Source organism: Globicephala melas, chromosome 5 (genome assembly GCF_963455315.2).
Source record: "Globicephala melas chromosome 5, mGloMel1.2, whole genome shotgun sequence".
NCBI classification, from domain to species: domain Eukaryota; kingdom Metazoa; phylum Chordata; class Mammalia; order Artiodactyla; family Delphinidae; genus Globicephala; species Globicephala melas.
Genome location: NC_083318.1, coordinates 22,446,033 through 22,472,461, shown reverse-complemented (window position 1 = coordinate 22,472,461; position 26,429 = coordinate 22,446,033). Strand labels below are relative to the sequence as shown.

Sequence of the window (26,429 nt, the reverse complement as noted above, 5' to 3'; positions counted from 1 at the left end):
TTTGTAAAAAACTACCATCTTCATATGGGGCTAAAGAAGAATTTTTAAAATAAGATATACAAAGCTTTTATAAGACTTTAAAAATTGACACATTTAAATATATTAAAACATCTTCATAAGAAAGAAACCTTAAACTAGTGAAAGGACATGCCCCAGATTGAGAAAAGTTATTTGTAACACATAATAACAAAGATTCTGTACAAAGAATATATCCCAAAATATGTTTAAATTACAAAAGACAATCGAATAGAAAAATAAGCAAAGGATGTGAACAAATAATTCATGAAAGAGGAAGACACTAATCAGGAAAATAGAATTAAGAAGAAATCCGAAAACTCTAAGACTGGCAAAAATTGAAAATGTTGATGGTATCAAGTTGGGGTAGGGATGTGAGGAAACAGGAACTTACACATTGCTCTGATATAAACTGATACAGTTACTTTAGAACATAAGTTGGTAGTGTCTAGTAAAATTGAATGGCACCCATACTCCAGGACCCAGCACAATGCTCCCACATGTCTGTACCAATGAGACACGTAATGGATATCTAATGCAACATTGTTTTTTAATAATGAAAGAATGGAAACCACCTAACCTTCCACCAGTAGGAGAATAAATAAACTGAGGTTGGTTTCGTCTTACAATAGGAGTTAACACTCATATGGCAGTTAAAATCTACATGGATGGATTGTAAATACACAATGAAGCCATATATTTTCACATATGATAAAATACAAAACAAATTTTTGGTTGTAACAATTTTTCAACACTATGGTACATGTTTTACTTAAAACATTTTACGAGTATTTTTAAGTACACAGAATAGTGAAACCCCTTGTACTCATCACCTTGATTCAATAACTATCAATATTTGCTAAGCAATGGTATACATTTTTAAATACTAAAATTTATGCTGAGGAAATGGCCATTAGCCAGGGCCCACAAAAGAGCACAGGACAAGGAGAAAGGACCACTAGGTTCTAGTGCAGGTGCTGTCACCATAAGCAGTGTGACTCTGGCACACTGTATCTCTCTGCATATCTTCCCCTCTGAACTGGGAAAACTTCAGATTGGGCTGATAAAATGCCTGGGACAAACGGAAATAATCAGGATGCAACCTGACAGGTACAAATAGAGAAATCTAAAAGACACAGAACACCAAGAAGACCCAAAGTTCTAAAATTCAAATCAAAACACTAAACCTGGACTCCCTATTCCTTACCATTCATAATCAAATAATCTGAGGTCTCTTCTAGCGATATGGGGATATGATTTCATCCTCAGATATGTTCTTGGGGGAAGCACAAACACAGCTGCCTCCCCTTCAAAAATCGATCTTGTCTTCTCCTTAACTCTAGAGTTTGCTTTAACACCAGGTAGCAAGTAGCTTCCTGAGAGCTCTGTTCGCTCCTGATGTTACCCCCTCACTTCCACAGTGCCGCTGGTAGAGACAAGGAAGGCCTACAGCCTGGCTCTGACACCCCAAGTTTCTATCACGCTGTAGAGCAGGAAGGGATTGGAAGAACTGGCAAATAAGAGCCAAACCGAGTTGTTTGGAAAGGTGGACACATACCTCTTGAAGCAGTGTGCTGCTGTAAGGACCCAGCAGCTACTCAGGAGTGTGGCCCCACAAAGGAGTCTGCCATCTCCATGGGATGACTTGAGCCGGAGGGACACTTGCCAAGGCCAACCACCCCTAAGAAGAAAGTAAGCCACTCATCAATACCCAAAAAAGGCCGAAAAGCAAGGACAGTCATCCAGCAAAACAAGGACTTAGAAGGCTTGCAGGTGGGAGGAAAGAAGTAAAAAGGGGACTCTAGGATGTAGACTCCCTTCCTCCTTTGAGAATGAATATTCCTACAACTTTGAGCAGACCACCCTGAAGACTTGCCTATAGCATGTGTATGCATCCCACCAAATTCTGACGTTTTTGGAAACAATCTGTGTCTTCTTTATATTTCATGATTTGAAGCATATTTTCTCCCTCACCTAAGCAGCCTGAAGAAGTTTTTTTTTTGTTTTGGCTTGTGGGATCTTAGTTCCCCGACCAGGGATTGAACCCAGGCCACGGCAGAGAAAGCACCAAGTCCTAACAACTGGACCGCCAGGGAGTTCCCTGGAAGAAGTATTTAATAAGCAAAGCACTGGTTTTTCACTAGTAAATTCAACAAATAAAAAAATTATATTAAAATGAGTCAAGTCCAAAACAAATATATTCTAAATTAAACGAATTTGTAGTTATACATTTTTTTCAGATTTCCTGTTAAATTAGTTTGTTTCTGCCACATAACTTTTCAGCAACCCATCTATCTCATAAATCAGGGGATAGTGATTTGAAGAACATGGTCTATATAAAGTAAATATAAGTCAAAGGACAGTGAAATTATCAGTGTAATCTGTATTTGAAGAACGTTTTACCTTAAAGAATTTTTCCCACCAATGATCCGCTTCTGCCGACGGTGCAGTAATCTCAAACCACAAACAGATAAGAGAGACTCTGAAGCAGAAAGAGGTTTTTAATTAAACTATCATATTGCTGATAGTGGGGTAAAGACACAAGTGACACGTTCCTGATGCTTAGTGACACATTCCCCTGATGCTTCCTCTATTTTAAAGTGCTTTTTCTCTTCAAATTATAGGCTATTTTTCTTACAATAAAAATTAAACTTTTTAAAAAATTTATTTTATTTATATATATTATTTATTTTTGGCTGCATTGGGTCTTCACTGCTGCACATGGGCTTTCTGTAGTTGCGGCGAGCAAGGGCTATCGTTGCAGTGTGCAGGCTTCTCATTGCGGTGGCTTCTCTTGCTGCGGCGCATGGGCTCTAGGCACGTGGGCTTCAGTAGTTGTGGCTCGTGGGCTCAGTAGTTGTGGCACATGGGCTTAGTTGCTCCGCAGCATGTGGGATCTTCCCAGACTAGGGATCGAACCTGTGTCCCCTGCATTGGCAGGTGGATTCTTAACCACTGTGCCACAGGGAAGTCCTATCTTATAATAAAAATTAAAAGTTGTTTTCTCATTTAACCAAGGCAACAATAATTTCACAAGTAGACAAGGAACTTTATGAGGTTTCCTACAATCAGCTCTGTAGAGGTTTCACAGGCTGCTGAATGATTTGGCCCTGTCTAGTACATCATCCTTGTGGTACCCACATCTCTTCCTCTGCTGATTATAGAGATTGTTCGGGAGTTCAGAAATATTAAACAAGAAAACTACAAAAGGCAACAATGCTCTGAATTATTTGATTTTCACAGACAATGCTCTTCCAAGCCACATACACAAATGTAACTCATAGGAGCAAAGCACATTCCCAGGATGAAATTCTGACATAAATTTACATTTACTCATATAGCATGTTAATATATGGAAAGGATTTACTAAGCCAATTTAAGTGGCAAATTGTATTTAAGGATATATATAGTCAAACTTCTCAAGATAACAGAATTCTGTCAAAAGCATAAAAAAAGAAGAGTTAAACTAAAAGTGTATGAAAAGGTGGTGTATAAAAGAAGAGTAAATAAACTATGACTAGCTTTAAAAATAATTTTAGAAAGTAGGAGAATCTATATGGGGATACGCTGTTTCTTTGGTTAAGTACACGTGTATAGAGTATAGATATATACCGTTTTTCTATCTGTTTAAGAAGAGAAGGGTAGGAATTGTGCCAAGACCATGAAAGTCTAGTCAGCACTAATGTTCTCCCATAATAACCAGGTAGAAGGGAGCCCAATATGGAATCAGCACTAGTTATTTCTTCATGGAGAGAGAGGTTCAACAATGTGTACCAAGATCATTAATTTGTCAAAGGATCTCAGAGACGTGCTGTCAAACCTTAATCCTCATCTCTTAGGTTATGAGTCTCTACATGACACTGCAAATTATAAGAACCAGAAAAACAGAAGTTTCCAGTAATGTTCCAAGTCAGGTCAATGTATATAATGCCATGACAAGGAATGATGTAACACTGAGCAAGCAGAACTGGAAGTTTACATCATTCTGGAGTAAAGAAGAAGATTGCAAGAAAGCAAAATCTATTTAAAGCCATAAAACCCATTATTATAAAAAAATTATAAAGTAAAATGAAATTCATTTATAAAAGGATCCCATCAGATGACCAATAACCACTGGCTTGGGTTTGAATCACCTTATAGAAATTATTGGGTCTTGAGCCTCCACACAAAGTCAACAGGTTAATAATAAACCAGATTCAGTAATCCAGCTGGTCTAAGATGAAATTTTTTTTTTTTTTTTTTTTTTTTTTTTTTGCGTTACGGGGGCCTCTCACTGTTGTGGCCTCTCCCGCTGTGGAGCACAGGCTCTGGACGCGCAGGCTCAGCGGCCATGGCTCACAGACCCAGCCGCTCCGCGGCATGTGGGATCTTCCCGGACCGGGGCACGAACCCGTGTCCCCTGCATCAGCAGGCGGACTCTCAACCACTGTGCCACCAGGGAAGCCCTAAGATGAAATTTTTTAATTTCAGATATGGTAGCATTAAGACCATGGAAAGGTATCAAAATAAGCAGTGCTGCACCTTTGGAAGGCATTAAAACAAATGTATTAATAATGAAGAAATAAATATGGTATTTCATATTTTAAAATAGGTTTACATAGAAATATGGTAGAACATTTTACAATTACTGAATTTTTATGCTTTTCTGCTGCTTAAGAAATTTTCCATAATCCAAAGAATTAATTATGTTCACTTTGTAACTGTAGTTTAAATTATTGGAGGGAATTTAATACATTAAATTATAGTCAATACTTAGGAAAAATTGGCTTACCAAATCATATTTATGTCATGTAATATATATGTGTGTATATATATTATATATATATAAAACAAAGCACAAAGGGTTATAAATATTCTTCTCCAGACTCAAAAGACCCTCAGATAGTGAAGAATCATATTAACAACATCCAATTTATTTATTGCATTGTCTTTAATGGTTATTAAAAGATGTTAGAAAAAGAGAATGCTCAGATACAGGTGCACTTGATTTTTTTTTTTATTAATTAATTTATTTATGTATGGCTGTGTTGGGTCTTCGTTTCTGTGCGAGGGCTTTCTCTAGTTGTGGCAAGCAGGGGCCACTCTTCATCGTGGTGCGCAGGCCTCTCACTATCGCGGCCTCTCTTGTTGCGGAGCACAGGCTCCAGACACGCAGGCTCAGTAATTGTGGCTCACGGGCCCAGGTGCTCCACAGCATGTGGGATCTTCCCAGACCAGGGCTCGAACCCGTGTCCCCTGCATTAGCAGGCAGATTCTCAACCACTGTGCCACCAGGGAAGCCCTAGATGCACTTGATTTTAAGAAAATCTTAAGTATCAAACCATGGATTCTTAATCCACATAAATAAATGACTGTTCTTTTCATAAAACATAACCATAGTTTTCTCCAAAACAGCTAGTTTTCCCCCTTATTCATTTAAAGCTGTATTTGTTTCATAAAAATTAAACTCAGAGCTTTTAAGAACTCTTCTATTTATATATGTATGACACATCCATTACTGTATTATACTAGAAGATTACTTCTATTTTCCTTACATTTTTATTTTTATTTAAATTTTATTTATTTATTTGGTTGTGCTGTGTCTTAGCTGCGGCAGGCGGTCTCCTTAGTTGCAGCTCACGGGCTCCCTAATTGCAGCAGGCAGGCTCCTCAGCTGCAGTTCGCGGGCTCCTTATTTGCGGCATGCGAACTCTTAGTTGCAGCATGCATGTGGAATCTAGTTCACTGACCAGGAATTGAACCCGGGCCCCCCACATTGGGAGCACAGAGTCCCATCCACAGCACCATGAGGGAAGTCCCCCCTTACATTTTTAAATTTCAGAGAGTAGAATCTACAAAAGATAATTTTCTTTTTGCAATTAATTTTAAAAATTATCCTTGCTGTTTAAGATATTAATAAGAGTGGAAGAAGTGCCCTTCTCTGATTCATCTTTAAATTTTCATTTCTTCTTTTTATGAAGCAAATATAAATTCTGAATCTTCAAGAATACCAGCAAGTTTGATAGTTTTATTACATCCAGAGAAGGAACGGTTAGAAATGGCTAAGAATGTCAAAACGGGACAATCTCAGAGATTACAAAATCCTGTAAATCCACTCCTGCCCCTGAACCCTGCTCTCCCTTGTGAGTCCCATCCAGTAAAGTTTGTCAAGAACCACTGCCTCTAAACACAAGCAGAAGGAACAAGGGATTGAGTATATTCTTATGGAGGGGAGTTTCATTATCAAAGTACTGCTTAGAATAATGAAGTGTGGCTTTGTATTCTTTGACTTGTATAGGCCCCAGAAGGTTACGTACCTTTATTACTGTTACCTGATGCTTTCTTGTCAAAATAATCACAAATAACTCCTGCATCTTCCCCGTGGCGGCAGTTGTGTCTTCCAATATCTTGTTTGATACAGTCAGCCAGGGACCTCTCATTTCCTGTGCACTTCACATTATCCACATGGATGGGTCCTTTTCCTTCCCCAAAATAAGCCATGGTTCTTGCTCTGGCAGGACCCCTGGAAACAGAACGTTCTTGAGGATGTGGAGAATCAGTCAAACATACAATTGAATAAATCACAACATATACCCTCATTCAATTATATTTCTTAACTCATACATTAAAACACTTATTTCATGACTCTGTCCAAAAAAAAAAAAAAAAAAAGCTTGAGCACGTAATAACTATACATTCTTTGTTTTCATATCTCAGAACTTCTTGATTACATCTTAGCTCCTACTAAGAAAGTCACATTTAATGGCATGTCAAAAATTTATGGTAGTCTTAAACTCTAGTTTAATCAGGAAAAAAAATCACCTCAAAATTTCCTACTCCCTTCCAGAGCATAATACTCTCTTAAAGTTGGTATAGTAAGACTTCCCTGGTGGTGCAGTGCTTAAGAATCCGCCTGCCAATGCAGGAGACACAGGTTTGAGCCCTGGTCTGGGAAGATCCCACATGCCGCAGAGCAACTAAGCCTGTGTGCCACAATTACTGAGCCTGTGCTCTAGAGCCTGCAAGCCGCAACTCCTGAGCCTGCGTGCCACAACTACTGAAGCCTGCACACCTACAGCCTATGCTCCACAAGAGAAGCCACCGCAACGAGAAGCCCGCGCACCGCAACGAAGAGTAGACCCCGCTCACTGCAACTAGAGAAAGCCCGCACGCAGCAATGAAGACCCAACGCAGCCAAAAATAAATAAAAATTAATAAAAAAGAAATGGGTACAGTATTTCCAAGAAAATTACGAGAATTAAATAATTACCTAGGGAGCTAAGAATTTTTAAAGCCTACTTTAGAAGTACAAAAGCACAATTTTTAACTGAGAAAGAGAACACCAGGAATCATGAATAGAAGGCAGACTTAATTTGGTATATCACTTTTCTTTGGTTTCTGTTTTTTTAAATAATATATTACTTCTTTTTAAATATCCAAATACAAAATCTTTTTAGTGAAATATTTCAAACTAACACCATATTCAAAACTCAGCTCCTGCTAAATTAGTGACATAAGAACGGAAAAGTTTTAAAGTTTGAATTATAGGAAAATTATCCTTATAACCTCAAGTTAGGGAAAGACTTATTAAACAAGATACAGATGTATACCTTAAATTAAAAGATTGATAAATTCAACAAAAATTAAATTAAGAATGCCACTTTACTAAAAAACACCCACAGGAAAGTGAAAAGATAAGTTTTAAAGTTGACGGATACATATATATATACGTTGGTGGATGCATTCTCTGATAGAGGGACATAGCATACAATATACAAATAACTCTCAAATTTCATTTATAGAATAAAAAACCAACAACCTAATAGAAAAACAGGCAAAAGACAGGTTTTAAATCAAAAGAAACTATCTTATTAAAAATGACAATATGAACCAGATTTCTAACATTAAAATATTCTACTTAATTAAGATAAGGTTATTATACTTTCCTTATAGTTATGCAAGGAACTCAGGCAAAGTAGTTTACTGATATGAATTATCTGAGGAATTTGCTTGAATTCCTCTTTCATCAATGATACCTGGCCTCACATGCTTGCAGTTGGCAGTACGCTCATTTCAAAAATATACCCTATCATTTCTTCTGTATTGGTAACTGCTACTCTGACATAAATTGCAAACAAAAATAAGATTTAACCCATTAAAAATGCTTACAGTCATGGAAGATCAAACAGGTAACTCTAAAGTTACTCTTTTTTGAATCTGAATCGACATTTCTTCAAAGAAGATATACTCATGTCCAACAAGCACATGACAAGATGCTCAGCATCACTGATTATCAGGGAAATGCAAATCAAAACCACAGTGAGACACCACTCACGCCTCCTAGGATAGCCATTGTCAAAGAGGTGGACAATAAAGAGTGTTGGTGAAAAAAAAACTTTTGTATCAATTTTGATAATTATATTTTTGTTGAAAATGTACAGTTTCCTAGATAATTGTTCATTTCATCTAGATTTGCAAATTCATTAGCTAAAAGTAGTTCATAGTATTTTACAATTTTTAACCCTCTGTGTATCTGTGCTTATATTCCTTTTCTTTTCTCTAATGTTTACTTGTATTCTCTCCTTCTTAATCAGAATTGTCAGGAATTATTTTATTAATCTTTTTTAAAAATGGAAATAATTGCTGATATGTGCATGCGTAATGTAGAGCAACTTAAAATTCAAATAGGTATACTTTGAAGAAAGTTAAAAACTAATAGCATCCTGAAACTAATATCCCAGATGATTCCCATCAGTTTTGGGTGTGAGGATGAGTAGAGATAGAAGGTAAATAACAGTATGCTAAATCTCTTGATGTATTTCAGGAAGGGGAAGTTACAAATAATTTTTGAAATTGGTAAGAAAATGTGCCAGTATGTTTGCTAAAATTTTTTTCAAATTTCTAGTAAAACAACAAGAATGCTGAAATTCCAGACAACTAGAGAAAGGAAAGAAAGAAAATTGGATTGTTTGCAAATCAGAAAACCGAAGATTACACAAAGAACACAAAATAAAGCATGATAAATAGCATAAAAGTAGATGACAGATGGAAGTAAACATGTAGAAAATAAAATTAGACTCATTAAATAAAACAAAAGGATGATTCCTTAGTAATTTACCAATCAATACACAAACTAAAGAGAATGCACCATTTTAGATATATCAACAAGTAGAATTAGAGAACATTTTAACTAATGAAAGTACATAATTAAAGACATTTTCAATGATACAGTGAAATCTAATAAATTTTTTTTGACTTTTTAAAAAATAATTAAGGACTGTGTCACCTACAGAGACTTCTCACTGGACTACAAGCATGCAGTAATTCATAGCTAAGAATTCCAATGAGACAATAGGCTCTAATACATTAGTCTTTAAACTGAGTATCAAGTGCTCCTGGGAGTAGGTGATGACTTTCCAAGGGATATAAGGACTTTATGGGAACTGATATGCAGATCATCAAAACCCACGTGTATTCTCTCCTAAAACTGGTCTTGCTAAAGTCACGGTCAACTTCTCTTTCAAAATTTCCCTTTTCCCACTGCGCAAAACAAAGGTATATCTTTCACTCATCCCAAATCCAATCACAGTGCGTTGCTCCAAGATTTAAAAGACTCTAAAGTGGCCAAAAGAACAATTCAAAATAAATTTTATCCAAGGACCAAAAACCCAACCCCTCAGTCTAGGAAATGGAAGCTTTGGTCAACTTTTCTTTCCTATGTTTAATACTTATTTATCAAATTTTATTTTTTGTTGTTGTTTTTAATTAGTTGTGTACTAGAAATCATAAAATCCTGAGAGGAACTTGTTAGAAGAATTTAATTTCTCTCTTTCTCGCTCTCTCCATGTGTGTACACACACACACACATACACACACATTTTTAAAAACAGGACATTAGGATTCTGTGGGGAAAGAAAATTTAAACCACAATTTCAAAGAGAAAAAGGAACTATGTAAAATTTGTGAAGGTCAAAAAAGAGCTTGCTCATGTATTTTTTAAATGAATGACAGAGTATCAGAGCACTATATTTATATTTTATTGGATATAATTAAGAGTGAAGTAACTGTTCTATTTTTAAATGTCATATACAAATATGCCAGAAATTAAATCCTTTGCAGCTATTTAAATGTAAGATAAAAATTAGATATACTTAACTTTAGGTCTCTACTAAGACAATAGGGGTACATCATTTTTTAAATTCTTTTAAGGGATACTACTCTAATAAATACACAGTTCAAAAACAATGTCATATTGAAATACATGCTAATGGATTCACACAAAGTTCAGATAGAATGGAATTTCCATCATGGCTATTTAGTCTTTCTTAACGAGGCTAACTGATAGCAACACATTCTCTCTCAACCCTCTAAAAACAATGTGCTCATATGCTAGACTTTGTCAGACATTATGTAATACATCATTAAAGAGTGCCTTTTACTTTCTGTTCACTCTAAGCATATCTATGTTAGTTACCATTCATGTTCCTGGTTTTTATTACTTCATTTCTGTTTCTCCCATTATGAAAAAGCTTTCTGATGCGACTTTGATTCTCAGTGTTTCCAAGGACTAATCCTCAAGTGTGATATAGCTGGCTGGGGGACAGTTCTCTGGAATTCTTATTAATAAAACTCAAGCCTTTTGACAGTTTCAAAGTTTTCTGGATCGATTTCTACAAATAAATTGCTTTATTAAAGACTTTTATTAATTCGAAGTAACATGGGGAAAAAAAACGCTGTTCTAATCACATACCTATTTACAATTATATATATGTTCTTATATGAAATTCCATCTACCCTTGGTGGAAAATTATAAAACGTTCAAGTGTATTTTGATTGATCAAATATCGAAACGATTTTCTTTTAAATACTATTTGATGGCAAATTGTAGCTTGTGCACTAGATGTCTATCCAATTTGTCACAGTTACATTAAATTACTGAATTATGTGTTAAGAGGCTTTATTTTAAAAACAATTATGAAGTATGATCTTCCTTTAATGCTTTTCTTGATAATTGTTACAGAAATAGTATTGAAAATTGCTACAAACTTTGTTCACTTAATCTAGATTGTTCTTACTTAAATTCACCATTTGAGTTGAATGTAAAATGGACTAAATGATAAGTAAAAAGCAATGAAAAATTTAGAAAGAAATCAAAGTGAAAATGCATTGATGAATATTCTTACAAATTTTTTTCTCCTTAAACACGACTTAGACACACAATTCAAGGATCAAATTTGACCTTTTCTTTCATATTTTCCTTCATATTTCTAAAGGTAACACTAGGTTTCTTGGATCACCTCTACCAAAAAAATAAAAGTAAGCCAAAAAACCAGTCTCAAGCAGTATATACTTTAATGGCTGATTTTAGGTAAGGAAATTCACTGGGCATGTAATGTAAGAACAATAATGTATATATGTGTGTATATATATATATACATTTTTTTTTTCAAATGGAGAACGAAATGTTAGAAATGTAGTGAGCAAAGGAAACTTAAATTGTTGACTGAATTCATCTAGGCATCTAATGTAGATGCTTCCTCCCTTCCTCTATTACCCCATATTTTGAAAGCTGAAAATATGTCACATACCACCAATTTTGAATACTGAAAATCTATATTACAAATAATGGACCCACTAACCATAGGACAACTGGAATTGCAACTAGGTCCAAAACTGAACCGTAAATTGAAGTAGTATCTGAGTAACCAAAAACAAACTCTGACTTAAAACTTCAGGGAAAAAAAAAAAAAAACACTTGAACTTTTATCAAAATAGAAATAATTTTAAAAATAAAAATGTATTCTGCATAGGAATAACCAGTTAAATTTATCAATATTTAGGATACACATAGATGTGTAATTAAGGATATATTTTAAAATCCAAACCACTATTAGTAATCCAATATAAGCGAGGCAAATTATGTATATTAGCTTAAATTTCATGACCCTCTAAACTGTAACATGTTCCATATATTTGCAACTCCAAAATCAATCAGCCCTTTCACAGTCATTTGCAGACATGCGTAAAGTCTCAAAAAATTTGAGTTGCCCAGCTGAGGTCTCACAAGGAGATAAACTGCCTTTCTAGTTCAGCTCTCAAACTGGAAATAAGTGTCCTTTCTCACCTCATTTAGTGCCACATTTTTCGTGCTATAACTCATGCCTGAATGAAGCCCATTTAACACACTTATATTCTCTGTAAGGCATATCACAGCATTCCTTCATTCAAGAATGTTAGACAGCACTTCAGCAAAATTCTTGGGGACCATTTTAAACAGGGAAATCATCAACAAAAAGGTACAGAAATGGAAAAAAAAAAAGCACTAGGAGACTGCAAAAAGGGCAATTGTTTGCAAGCACGAGAGCTAAAACAAGAAGGCAGAACATGGCTTGGTTCAACCTCAGCTCTAGAAGCAATGGCTCAGTATTTTCTAACTTGATGTTCACAGTGACTTTAAAGAATGTAACTACTGCAAATAACAAGAACCAACTGTAATTTCAGTAACAGTAGAATCCCTCATAAGGCTACTGTGTTACGACATAAATCACAGAGAAAAGGTTAACACCTTTGGCTGACAGAAGCAGTAGAATGAATAGTCAAGAGTTATTAGACTATTTGTTACTAGATAAAAGCTACGTTTCTTAAGTAACATAATGTATATTTCTTGTGAGAAAATAGAAAAATTTAAAGAGACTCTACTTCGTATTTCTTCATAATTCTGAATCAAATAAGCATGCTGCCAGTATTTTCAATTGAATCACAGAAGTTAATTTTAGGCAAGAACAAGGATAAAAAAATCAGAAATTTTCATCAGATGAACATCCCAAATAGAGTTAGGTTTTCCTTACTTGTAGCCAAGCTGTCGACAGATCACAGTTGCATCCTTATCAGTCCACCCATCATCACAAATTGTTCCCCACTGGCCATTTATAAAAACCTCCACTCGTCCTTCTTTCTTATTTTCTCCATCCATCAGTCTGATTGGAAAACCTAAGTCATGATTCAAAAGTATTAGAAAAGCCAAAACAAGCAAACTGATACTAAAGCATGAGAGACTTTATAAAGTACTATTTCTTTGTAAAAGGAGCTAAAAATCAGCTGGGCAATGAGAGAGAGAGAGAGACAGAGACAGAGAGGAGAGATACCAATTTTTTAAAAAAACTGTATCTACTTTGGCAATATCTTCTGTAGCCTTGAAGTCAGAGCGCTGATCCTGTCTAACTTTGTATTCCCAACACTTGGAGCGGTGCTTGGCATTACAGTGTATAGAGTACATGTAATAGCTGTTTCTTGAATAAATGAATATATATCACTGTAAAATCGTGGATTATTTTATTACCACTAACTTCTAGTTAGTAAAAGACATTAACTTGGAGTTGTTTTTGTTCTACACCTACTCACTTATCCATGAACACACCTAGAAATTTATACTCCAAAGCTAGGATTTTTAGGAAGGATTTTCAGATATACCTTTGCATGCATGAGTAACTTGAATGATGGAAGAGAAAAAAAAAGGCAAGCACAAGGACAATTTCTATCTCAGCCCTCCTATTTACTATGGATTCCAAAGGAAGGGCTTAAATCATAAAAATTATTAAGATGTAAAAGTTGAGAAACTGACCTCTAGCAAATTGGGATTTATCTAAATTATGCAAATAAAGTGGTTTATAGAGTCTTTCACACATCTCTATCAACACCAATAAATATGGTCTTGTTTAATCAAAAGCCCTCACTATGGCTTGCATACTGCCAGGGGTTGAATTGTGAAGTCATTAGAGGCGGCTCTAATCCAATTTGTGCACAGAAATATACGGAAGGAAGACAGAGTGAAGAGACATAGGATAAAATGGCCACCTGTAAGCCAAGGAGAGAGGTCTTGAACAGATCTTTCCCTCCCTGCCCTCAGAAGGAACCAACCTCTGTGGACAACCTCAGTTTTGGACTTCTAGATTCCAGAAGTGTGAGACAATAAATATCTGTTGTTTAAGCCACCCGTATGTGATACTTGATTACAGTAATATACATACTTTAGATTACCTAGTTACTAGAAGTGTCTCCAGCTTCCGAGCCCTTAAGATTGACTGATAAGGATTTAGGGAATACCATCAAACACAGTGAAATTAGCAGAACCAAGGAGGTGAAGTAAGCAGCTAATGAACAGAGTATCATTCTATATGTGTTCAAACCAACATATGTAATCACTAGACAACATTTGTTAACTGAAGGAAAAACTGTTGGCAAGATGGACACATCCTACTTTGATTCGTCTGATTCTTCTTTGTTGCCCCCAGAGTTGCTGGCTCTCTAATTTCTGTCCCTGATCATACTTCGTGGAACAGGCATCACAGCAGAATCAACATAGCAAAGTCAAAATCAACAAATGTTTGTGAAGTGCCTACTCTATGCACTGCTTACATTAGCTGAAAATCTTGGTGTTTTAGGTGTGTCACAAAACACAGTGTATTTGAAACTTAACATTTCTTATTATTGTATCTGAAATTTGGGGATTCTCTGCAAGAGGAGCAAGGCCAAAAAGTGATTCTCAATGAAAAAATTTAAACAGATGAAATTCTTAAATTTTTCAATTTTTACATTTTCTAGATCTTTGGTACAAAATTAAGAAATCATATGTACATGGAATTAGACCTCCACATTCCACCCTAGTTGTTTTATGGGCAGCTTTTCACATACCATAAAAATAAAAATGATAAAGTGTTTTTAAAGCCTAAGTTGCATACTTTGTAAAAATAATAATACAGTATTCTTAACCTAATTTTAGCCATCCATTTTATAAAATCATTGGATTTTCAATGCCTGAAGGGAAACTGAATGACAGAAGCCATTCTATCAATACCACCCTACCGCTTAAGTTCTATCTGTTATGGCAATAATAATATACATGCTTTATTTCTAAAATCTTAAATAAATATAAAACGCTTGGGAAAACTAAACAGTCCTGTGGGTATACAGCATCTTTAATTATATACCTCAAACTCTGATCACAGTAGAATTTTCTTTATTTCAATTTTCCTGTAACACTGATTTAATATATTATCTTAAGAAAATAATATTTTTCCTAGAAAAAAGATAAAATCTAGCATAATTAAATTAAAAGTCAAACTTTATTTGAGTAAGAGACACTCTCACTGTGAAAGAAATCTCTGCTAAGATTTAATACTCTAAACTTTAGAATTAAAGCAGTATTAAAATGAGAAATCTACATATTGACCATCCCACAAATTTCCCCCAATTCACATAGGCATTAACTGCATTCTTACTAAAATTACTTTTACTGACCTAGAATATTGCTTTTGAGCATTCCATCTACCACACACCCAAAATTAGAAAGTGTCTATTGAACTACTACTAATTTTGAGAAAAGTTTCATTCACATTTAAAGTTAAGGTCCACAAGTTACCCTTCAAATAGTTGAAAACTGTAATAGTCTAACAGCTCTTATCACAGTGCCAAGGAAGTAAAAAAATCTCAATTGTTTTTAAAATGCTGTTGTTTATACCACTATTCCATGATCTCCTCTTTTTGTTATGCAGTCCTTTTCGATAAGTGGGAAAGTAATGATCTCTTTGGATGAATAAATGGTAATCTGATTCTATTCCAAAAGGATAATTTGGCTCAGATATAATATCCTTTGAACAAATGAATGGTTAATAGATATATTACCAAAATTAGGACCAAAGAATTCATAATAATGATCCCATATTTTATTAACAATTATCACCCTCGGAAAATTAAAGATTTTTAGGGGAACTGAAAGGATTAGATGTCCTAACTGTATGTGTTTCATCACCTGGAACACTGATGGAATGTGCCTGAACATATCACTCCATGATCCAAATACCCGCTCTCTGGGGCTAAGAGGATCCAGTTCTAGCAAATAGGCTCTATCTCCCCCAACCACATGCAGTGATTCATCACATAATCCTGGGAGGATCATAAATCCTTTATAAGAAGAAAGGAGCAAGGGAAGAGAACAAACAAAAAGAAACAAAATTGAAAATATGACCCATAAGGGATGGGGTAAAAGGCTGTATTTCTACCTGGTGTAATGCTAGATTAGTGCAGTGAGTCACTATGATCTCACAGGATAGAGTACAATGAGGAATCAACCACGTACCTTGACAAACTTAAGTACACAAAAGAGTTAATACTGTGGGATTCAACACGTTCCATTATTTTATAAGGTGAAGATTCCAGCTTCACAGTCTCAAAACAGGAGGATACAAAAAGGGCTGATTCAAGCCTGAGGTGAAACTTAAGAACCACCTGTGGTTATTTTAACATCTATGCACCAAAAAATACATGTATAGATACAAATAGAGCTATGGTAGAGTCCTGGCATGTCTTTTAAATATGTCCCTCTATATTTTTCATTCATATTTATTCTGCTCTCCTTGTTGGATGTTAAGTCTGTCAAGGATATATAGTTATTTGCTCTCTGCTCACAAAAGGACCTTCATCTACAAATATTTAAGACTGTTAGATGAGCTAGGTACCTTTTATCCGACCGTAAGTCTGAAGAAATTTGGAACTAGGGAGTAATAAAGGACACTAATGGATTTTTAGTAACAGGGTATCTTAGGAAGATAGGTGGGCTATTTACTCCAATGAATCCACCTATGAGCCCAGTGAGAAACTTGAAAGATCTCGGTTAGGACAGAGCAAAGGCTGGTTGGTAACCAATGATCGACAAGGCCTCAGGACTAAAGAAGAAATGAATCATGGAGCGTGGGAAAGAGACCTATTGTTTTGTTCTGATTTATTTTTAATCCTTTTTCAAATAGTTCATTAGAATTCAAGGTAAATGAGAAGCAGAATAGGTGACTAATCAGTTGTGGAATGGACATCGTGACTTCTTTAATCCATCTTTCAGATACATGAGAAATTTAGGCTTACAGGTAAAGAAAAATTAGGAGTAGAAATTTATAACATTGGTGGAAAGACTCAAAAGACTATTTTTCTCTGAATGCAAATTACTAAAAATTAGAGCATTTGGGGAAACAGACAAAAAAAAGAAAAATAGACAAAGATGAGAAATGCTTCACATTCCAGACCAGTGGATAGAGGTGTAGTGGCTACTGAAATACGGATACTCAAGAGCTGTGGCAGGACCTCACCCAGAGACAGTCTGTGTCCATCCCTGCCAGGGTAGCAGGAGACAGCAACATCTTCCCGATGGCTGCAGTCATGCCTTTCCCAGGGTCTCCGAGAACACTGAAGGAAACTGGTTTCCTTTCCTGAGCAGTTGACATCATCCAACCATATGGGCCCTGTGCTTTCTTCAAAGTGGTTTGCAGAGGCTTGTTTGCCATATCTGTGGCAATAAAATAAACAGTGTGCATAGAACTTTTGTCTCTTGTTTCAAGGAACCATAAAACATAAAACCAACAACCTAATTAAGTGGCATGACTTCAGAGGGTACGTATTTGTTCTTTCTCCTATCTTGAGAACTCGGTTCTCAGAGCAGTAAAAAAATCTGCTAAATCTCCATCACATATTTTGATCATCTTAACAATGTTGGTTAACTAATCCACTAGTTAACCAACAATGTTTGCTTAACTAGTGGATAATTAATCCTTTTTCCCCAACCATTCTTGTGTTTTGTCTACAATTTAACCCACCAACCACAGAGAATGCAGACAGAGATAAACCTCAAATTCCTGACCATGGAAATAACACAGTGGACCAGAAAGTAAGAATGTGTGTCTTATATCAGCCTCTGAAGAGCCATCAAAGCTCATTTGACTTCATTAGCTTCTCTAGGCCTCTTTGGTATCCTCTCTTCCAAAATAAAAAGTGGGTTCAGTGATTTCTCAAGCACCATTTCCAAACCATGATGAAACTTGGATTTCAGCCCATCAAAATCAGATTAATGACAATGTTCTTAGCTTTTCATAAGGTTACATAAATCTGATTTTTAAGATGTTTATAAATATATTTGTGTTTCAATTGACTTTATTTGTAACACTGCACTACAAAAAATCCTAAATGTATTAATAGAAATAGGAAAGATCTGCAAAATTAAAAATTGGTAACTAAGTCAGTCTCTACCTTCATTCATCCTCCCCTCAATTTTGTTTTCTTTTGTTCTGTAGAATACAAACAAATCTCCAGAAATTCCTGGGCTAAAAGATATTTGAAGTGTCTTTCAGTTCTCGGTCTATATAATTAAACTTTTACTCATAAATTTTATGTCAGTCACTTCCACCACTGAATGTTTTTATTATTTCTGTACTAAGAATATGAAGAGATCTTTATGTTTGAAAGATGAATTATCCTAATTGTTTCCCCATGAATTTTCCTAATTGTTTTACCATGCACTTATTTATTAAATTTATTTAACAAGATAAACATTTCAATAAATTAAAACAATGCAACTTTGAATGAGTCATTCTAAGACTTCTATTGTGCTGACTAATCAAGTCTTAGATAGAAAAGTAATTATCCCTAATCCCATATTGCTATCACTTTCAACTTATACCATGTTTCCACAAAATGCATCAATGTGATTACCATCTGTCCATATCAACTATATAACAGACAGCAGGAGGTCACTTTACTTGAGGATTTCATTTGTATGAAGAAACCCAGAGTTCACCCTTTCTCATTCCAAAAGACTATTTTCTTTCAGAAACTCCTCCATAAACTAAAATGTAAATGCAGCACATGCTTATTCTACCTTCTAACACATTTAGAACTTTTAACAAATATTGAGAACATTTTTAAAACCATTAAGTTCTGATACTCTGTATATGCAAGAAAAACTGAATGTATTTGTGAAACAAAATAAATAAAATATGGAAAAAAATCAGTCACTCAATTGTTTTAATTAATAAGGAAAAATATGAAAATAGTAAATAATAGTATTTTTGAATCTTTCTAAGTTTGTGACAACAGGATACAGTTCTCAGACTAACAGAGGTTTGCTCAGATGAAATGATATTTTTGAGTAATTCTTATTAATTAAACAACAATATTTATTTGGCTGGCATGCCATACCCCTTGACCTGACAATTATATAATAATAACTGCACTGCCCATGAAAATTCAAAATATTAGTCAATAACATGCATCTATATCTTCAAGATGTCATTATTTATAACAGGAAAAATTAAACTAATCTAAATATTAAGTAAATTATAGTATGAACATTCAATAGTTATTATGTTATTAAAAATTATGACTGTGTAATAATATAAAAGTAAAAAACATGAATAGAAAAATTACATATCTACTACTAGAGCTGTTATAAAGTTATACACATAAGTTATAATAATGATGGTGTAAGAATGGAAAAATGAGGGGTATTTTTTTTTAAGGGGTAGATTTTTATTTTCTTTATTTTCCAAACTTTCTCTAAAATTTTATATTACTTTTACAAACTTAAAAATATACGTTTAAACATGGTCATACCTAGCTTGAATGAAAACAGATTTTTAAGGTTTAATAAATATTTTCAATTAGCTCTATCTCAAGCTGAAATGAAATAATTTTGCTCATTTTTTCAAGCATGAGACAATTACTTCAAGCATGACACAGAAATATGGAAAACAAGAAAGAATGGGCATTCATGGGTTTCATTCAGATATTAGCTCAAAGGCATCATTTGCAGTTACTTCAACCAACTTAAGTCTTTACTCTGGAATGCATTATGTGTGTGACATGAAATGTATCGCCCAAAGTGTGATACTCAAGTTTTTAAGAGAGTGAGGTCAAGGGTGAGTTCTAAAGGTCATCTCATGACAAGAAAGCTGTTTTTCTCAAATAAAAGTGGTAATTATCATCACATTCTGAGAAAGGAAATAATGTAATACCAAAGCATTTGACACTGGACTTCTCTGCAATTTTAGATACAGTGATGTCAGTACTAACAACATCCAATAGTAGTGAAGCATCAGAATAAAACTGAGCATTCAAAGCATACAGTCTTACTTGAAAAGACACAATGAGACCTAAAAGTCATCCATGGCTCCATTATTCAAGAAGAGGGGTGCGACTTCCCTGGTGGCGCAGTGGTTAAGAATCCACCTGCCAGTACAGGGGACACGGGTTTGAGTCCTGGTGCGGGAAGATCCCACATGCCGTGGAGCAACTAAGCCTGCGAGCCACAACTGCTGAGCCTGCGTGCCACAACTACTGAAGCCCGTGTGCCTAGAGCCTGTGCTCTGCAACAAGAGAAGCCACAGCAGTGAGAAGCCCGCGCCCCGCAACAAAGAGTAGCCCCCGTTCGCTGCAACTAGAGAAAAGCCCACGTGCAGCAAGGAAGACCCAATGCAGCCAAATAAATAAATAAATGTATAACAAAAAGAAGAGGGGTGGTGGCAGGAAAGGCAAATGAGATAAACAGCAAGATATGGTTATTCATCATCAAAGAAAATGTTATTGGTTTTTTTGTTGTTGAATTTCCATATAGAGAAGGTAGATAAGGTAGGTAGGAAGGTAGGTAGAATAGATAGGTAGATAATCATTGTGAACATATATTTTTAGTATTATAGAAATTACAAGTAAGGATTACAAAATGAGACTCTTAAAAATATAACTTGGCATTTAGCTGCCTCCTGTCAATGGATCTTACTTAAATCCCAGCTGTCGGCAAACCACATATGTATTCAGCTCAGTCCAGCCGTCATCACAGACAGTGCCCCACTGTCCCCTGTAATACACTTCCAGGCGACCCTCATGGTTGCCTTTACCACCTGCAAGTCTGATGACCCCATCTGTGACAAGAAGGAGACATAGAGACTAATCAAATAATTATGAAAAAAGGTAGAACAACATTTTAATTGCACGAGAAATATCACCCTACTCAGATCTCTCTCTAGGCCTTTCGTTAAACTTCCATTAGAACTGTGCTCAATGACCTGAGGTCACTGGATTGTTTCTGGAGTAAAAGTCATAACACATATCTGTCCTAACAAAATAGTCTTTCCTTTTTATTTGTACTCCTATTTCTAAGTAGAAAAACGTATTCTGATATAACTCCAAAGTAGTTATTCAGATTTTTCCAGATTAAATCATATTTGGGAAATTTCCTATGGCTTCAATCTCCTTAAGTATGAGCAGTATTAGTCATTTAAATTTAAAAGTTAAAAAAAATAGTAACTTGGAAATAGTTCAAAAATTTAACTGTGAATGAAAAAATATTGTAATATGGAGACAGAAAAGGCTATTCTGGTTAAAGAGTGATCTATCATATCAAGGCATTTATTATTCCTTAGGCATTTGTAAGTTACAAAACTGGGGTTCATGTTTTCCCTTTGTTCTTTTATCAATAATACAAATCTGAATTTGAACCTTGTGAATTCAATGAATAATTAATTCCCAGAGAATTCCATAAAAAGCTTCTAAGCAGATACACAATACAATACATTTATTCCCAAAAAAGTATATTAAAAAGCTATTTCCATCCAAAATAATCCAAACACCACCCCCACCAAATGAAACATAAATAATCTTGGGTAAAAGTCATACTTCTCATGACTTTCTGGGATCTTTTAAAGTAAATGAAGGTCTCCTAGCAACAGAATCACTTACAAATGTAAAACTTCACCGTCTGCAAGGCACTGTTACACCTATTATCTCATCTGACCATCTCAGAAACATTACAAGACTATCCTCATGTGAAAGAGGAAAAAATGGAGGGTCAAGAGAATGAAGTGCTCTGGCTTACAATCTGGTGTAAATTTTCTATTTCTATTGTGTATAAATGTGTTATTCTAATAAAAACAACAGTGTGTATAGAACTATGTAAATAAAAAAGTAGAACTTCAGCATTTCACAGTCCTTAAGAAGTGTTTCATTTGATTTTTTTAAAGAAAGATTAAAGCCCCCAATTTTTTTCTTCAAGCTCTTTTTACTATAGAAACAACAGATTTGTGATGACCCAACTTCTCTTGCCTCTCCATTTCCCTCTTCTTCCCCCCAAACATATAAGTACATACACATACACTCATTTGCACTCAGAAATGTCCTTCTTGCAACAGAAGACATATCTTGACAAGCATGCTGTGATTTGGAATAGTTTGAATATTGAGCACAGCAAAGGTAACTTGGTTCTTTAATAGTGTGCTTTAATCAACAATCCCATCAATATGGTTTTACCAGCTACAAACATATTCCTAGAATCCAGATAGGTTAATGTATGAATGGACTAAATATAGAATTATAATACCTAACACATGAAATTTATCAATGCACACTGATTTTGACTACTGGGTACTATATATTGCAACAAGATCATATTTTCCCACCTAGCTTTATAGGACTGTATAACTTGCAACTGAAAAATTCAGAAGTATCTATGAATGAGATAGCATTTTAATATATCATTTGTATTACCTTTTTTTAAAGTTTTATTTGGGGGCTTTATTTGTAAGCTCATTTAGTAATATCAGCTAAATTGAGGAGAAGGGAAGGTAAGCCCAAATGGTGCTGGGGGCAAGAGTTGGTTAAGATTAATGGGGTGAAGCTCTTACCTGTTAGAGGGGTACAGGACACTCCAGCATCTTCTTTATGGCCACAATTATGCTCTCCCCAGGAACTCTTTGGACACTGCTCAATAGAAAGCTCGTTCCCAGTGCAGCGTACTTCATCCAACATCACTGGGCCAGATCCTTCCCCAAAATATGCCTGATTCCATGCTTTGGCAATGCCGCTGAACAAACATAAGAACATAAGTCAGACCAAAGGTTGGTCTGACTTTTTTCTTTTGCCCCTGGCAAAGGTAAAATTATGATTAATTCATAATTTCCCTTATCAATTCACTCCATAGGTCACACATGATGTGCTCTATTTCTTTTTTGTTTGCTTGTTTGTTGATCTTTATATTTTCAGCTAACACAAATCTTTCCAGGACTGCTAGTTATTCTCCAATATTTACTCCCCTTTTCTTCATTAGTAATGGAACCTCAGAGTTTGAGGAGGACAATGGCTATCCAGAATAAAGACCACATTTCCCACCCTCCCTTCCTTACAGTGAAGTTTGTTTGTTTGTTTGTTTTAAAATATGCATAACATAAAATTTACCATTTTAACCATTTTTAAGTGTACAGTTCAGTGGCACTAAGTACATTCACCTTGTTGTGCAACTACCACTAGCATCCATCTCCAGAACTTTTTTTTTTTTTTTTTTTTGCGGTACGCGGGCCTCTCACTGTTGTGGCCTCTCCCATTGCAGAGCACAGGCTCCGGACGTGCAGGCTCAGCGGCCATGGCTCACGGGTCCAGCCGCTCCGCGGCATGTGGGATCCTCCCAGACCGGGGCACGAACCCGCGTCCCCTGCATCGGCAAGCGGACTCTCAACCACTGCGCCACCAGGGAAGCCCTCCAGAACTTTTTAATCATCCCAAATTGAAGCTCTGCACTCATTTTATATGACTAAGTTTTGACCAATAACATTTAGGTAAAAGTGTCATGTATCACTTCCAGGAAGTACCCTTGTCCCACTTCCTCCTTCCTGCTGACTGTTAGGCAGAGGTGATGGCTAGAGCTTGAGAAGCTATCTTGGTCCATAAGGTGCCACACTGAGAATGAAAGAACTGCAAGCAAGAAAGAGACTGGGGCCCTGATGACTGTGGAACCACCATACCAGCCTTGAGCTATCTCTGGTCTCTTGAGAGAGAAGTAAACTCTTGTCTTGTTTAAGCCACTGTTATCTTCAGTTCTCTGTTACTCATGGCCAAATATCTCTTCACTCAAATTTATTTGACTAAATTTACTTCTCCCACAATTCAACGTGACACCATCTTCTAGAACCCCAGATTTAAATGAAGATCACGATTGCCTGTCAAAATGGTTAATGACTTCAGAAATTGCATCTTCAACCGCTTTTAGCCTTTTAATTTTTAGACTAGAGCATTTATACTTGCAGTTTGTTTTTCAATGATTCTGCATCTATTCCCCATTATTTAAGTTGCCCTTTTCTTATAACATTATAACTATCTTAAGAATTTACAACCAAAACAAGAATATAATTTTTATATATGTAATTCAAATTTTACTGTCCAGAAATAAGGTTTTATCGGAACAAAGTCACACTGATTCCCAACTTACTGTCTGTGGCTGCTTTTGCACTACACAAAAGCTCAGTTGAGTAGTTGGAAAGTCTAAAATACTCAATATCTGGCCCTTTACAGAAAAAGTTTGTTGACCCTTGCTCTAGAGGAAAGAGATTAATGAAAGCAAATATGGAAACTGATTTAGAGAACACTGAAAGTTGGAGAACAGAGGAGGAGGAGACAGGATGACTAATGCAGGTCATGGGGAAGCCAGATAGGAAAGCTTTGGAGAAAGGCAGATTAACAGCCTCCTTGGATCTTTGCCCTGGGATAAATGCTAGGAAAGAAAAATATCTGTTAAAGAAAATTTCAATGGGTATAATTCACTGAGCCAAGATTAGGTGCTATAAGAAAACCAGGGACCAATATGAGAGAATATAAAATTTGATCCCAAACTCATAACAGAAACAAAAAATAAACTCCAGATGGTTTAAAGACCTAAAGGGAAGGGAAGGGGAGGGAAGGAAAGGAAAGGGGAAGGGAGGGAAGAGGAGGGAAAGAAAGGGGAAGGGAGGGAAGGAGGAAGGAAGGAAGATCGCTAAAAAGTAATACAATGAAATAAAAAGAACATAGTTATTATAACCTTGGTAATAAGAGAATTTCCTGAGCAAGATAAAAAATAAAAAACCCAGAAGTCAGAAACAAAGACTAAAAAAGTTAAATTTAATCACATATAAATTTGAACTACTGTATAGCAAAATACACCATAATCAGTCAAAAGGCAGACAAGCTGGAGGATATATTTGTAAAATGTAACCACAATCAAAGAAAAAAAACACTCCTAGAAATAAATAATAACTTATTATTATCATAATGAAAGACAAAATGACCAACATAAAAAAACAGGGCAAAGGAGAGGAACAGGCTATTTACAGAAGAAGAAATACCCATGGCCACTGACCATATGGTAAGATGCTCAACCTTACAATGGTCAAATTAAAACAATAAGAATGCATTCTTACATATCCTTAATATCATTTTCATTAAATATTTAGGCTAAAAGTTTACAAACTAAAGCCTTTTTATTCTCACGAAAAAAATAACAAACCAAGCCTAAAATATTTGTTAGTTGGGAGTGACTTGAGATGGGCTGGACAGAGTAACTGAAATATATTGTATTTCAAATATGTTAAAGATTATGGGATAGAGGTCCTAGGAAAAAACAAAAGGCCTGATTAACTGCCTCTGAACTGTGTCCCTTCCTTAAGGGAGGACACAGGATGGGAGAGCAGAAGCCCCAAACAGTGACTCTGGGGAAAGTCATCTATGTTATAATGCAGTCTTTTTTTTTTTTTAATATTTGGCTGCATTGGGTCTTCCTTGCTGCACGTGGGCTTTTCTCTACTTGCAGTGAGAGGGGGCTATTCCGTTGCAGTGTGCGGGCTTCTCACTGCGGTGGCTTCTCGTTGTGGAGCATGGGCTCTAGGCGTGCAGGCTTCAGTAGTTGCGGCACGCAGGCTCCGTAGTTCTGGCTTGCGGGCTCTAGAGCGCAGGCTCAGTAGTTGTGGTGCATGGGCTTAGTTGCTCCGCAGCATGTGGGTTCTTCCCGGACCAGGGCTCGAACCCGTGTCCCCTGCATTGGCAGGTGGATTCTTAACCACTGTGCCACCAGGGAAGTCCTATAATGCAGTCTTAAAACACCATTTGGGTGTTTTATTTTCTTCCTTATATATTTCCATATTTTCCATTATTTTAATGATCACAGAAATGTTTAATTAAAATAAACTAATCAGAAAAACTAATATAATAAATTCAAGAACCAAAAAAGAAACTGACTAGGAAACTATGATGTAAAACAAAGTAGGTTTCCTAGCTAATTTTTGAGTCTATTAAAATTAAGATTATAATATTTATAAATACACACATTCTTTCAGCCAGGCACTAGTATTTCCTGGTGCCCTGGACTGTGCTGGCTCTCAGGGGAATACCAAAGAAATTGATGACTCTGCCCTTCAAGAGACCGTGCAATACTAGGGAAACAACATAAAACTCATGGGTTGGGGGCTTCCCTGGTGGTGCAGTGGTTGAGAACCTGCCTGCCAATGCAGGGGACACGGGTTCGTGCCCCAGTCCGGGAAGATCCCACATGCCGCGGGGCAACTAGGCCCGTGAGCCACAACTACTGAGCCTGCGCATCTGGAGCCTGTGCTCCACAACAAGAGAGGCCGTGACAATGAGAGGCCCGCGCACCGCGATGAAGAGTGGCCCCCGCTCGCCGCAACTAGAGAAAGCCCTCGCACGGAAACAAAGACCCAACACAGCCAAAAATAAATAAATAAAATAAAAAAAAAACACACAAAAAACTCCTGGGTTGTTAAAGGCAAATAAGTGTTACGTGAATTCGATAAAGCTGTGTATTC

At 35.9% G+C, this 26,429-nt stretch overlaps 1 protein-coding gene across 2 annotated transcripts in view; it reads right to left on the bottom strand.

Moving 5' to 3' along the window:
• The window catches only part of PRSS12 (serine protease 12), a 69,127-nt gene that overhangs the window by 15,579 nt on the left and 27,119 nt on the right, over window positions 1-26,429 (bottom strand). Inside the window, exons 5-12 of one of the 2 annotated variants that reach the window (XM_060298998.2) lie at window positions 22,488-22,666; window positions 20,588-20,729; window positions 17,130-17,326; window positions 12,843-12,984; window positions 6,312-6,517; window positions 2,419-2,497; window positions 1,574-1,696; window positions 974-1,087 (exon numbers count right to left, since the gene is read on the bottom strand). In XM_060298998.2, the coding sequence (XP_060154981.1) occupies window positions 1,066-1,087; window positions 1,574-1,696; window positions 2,419-2,497; window positions 6,312-6,517; window positions 12,843-12,984; window positions 17,130-17,326; window positions 20,588-20,729; window positions 22,488-22,666 (1,090 nt within the window). In that variant the 3' untranslated portion in view covers window positions 974-1,065. Of the gene's footprint in view, window positions 1-973; window positions 1,088-1,573; window positions 1,697-2,418; window positions 2,498-6,311; window positions 6,518-12,842; window positions 12,985-17,129; window positions 17,327-20,587; window positions 20,730-22,487; window positions 22,667-26,429 lie in introns of those variants that run through there. The other variant, XM_030863975.3, reaches the window with a different exon arrangement.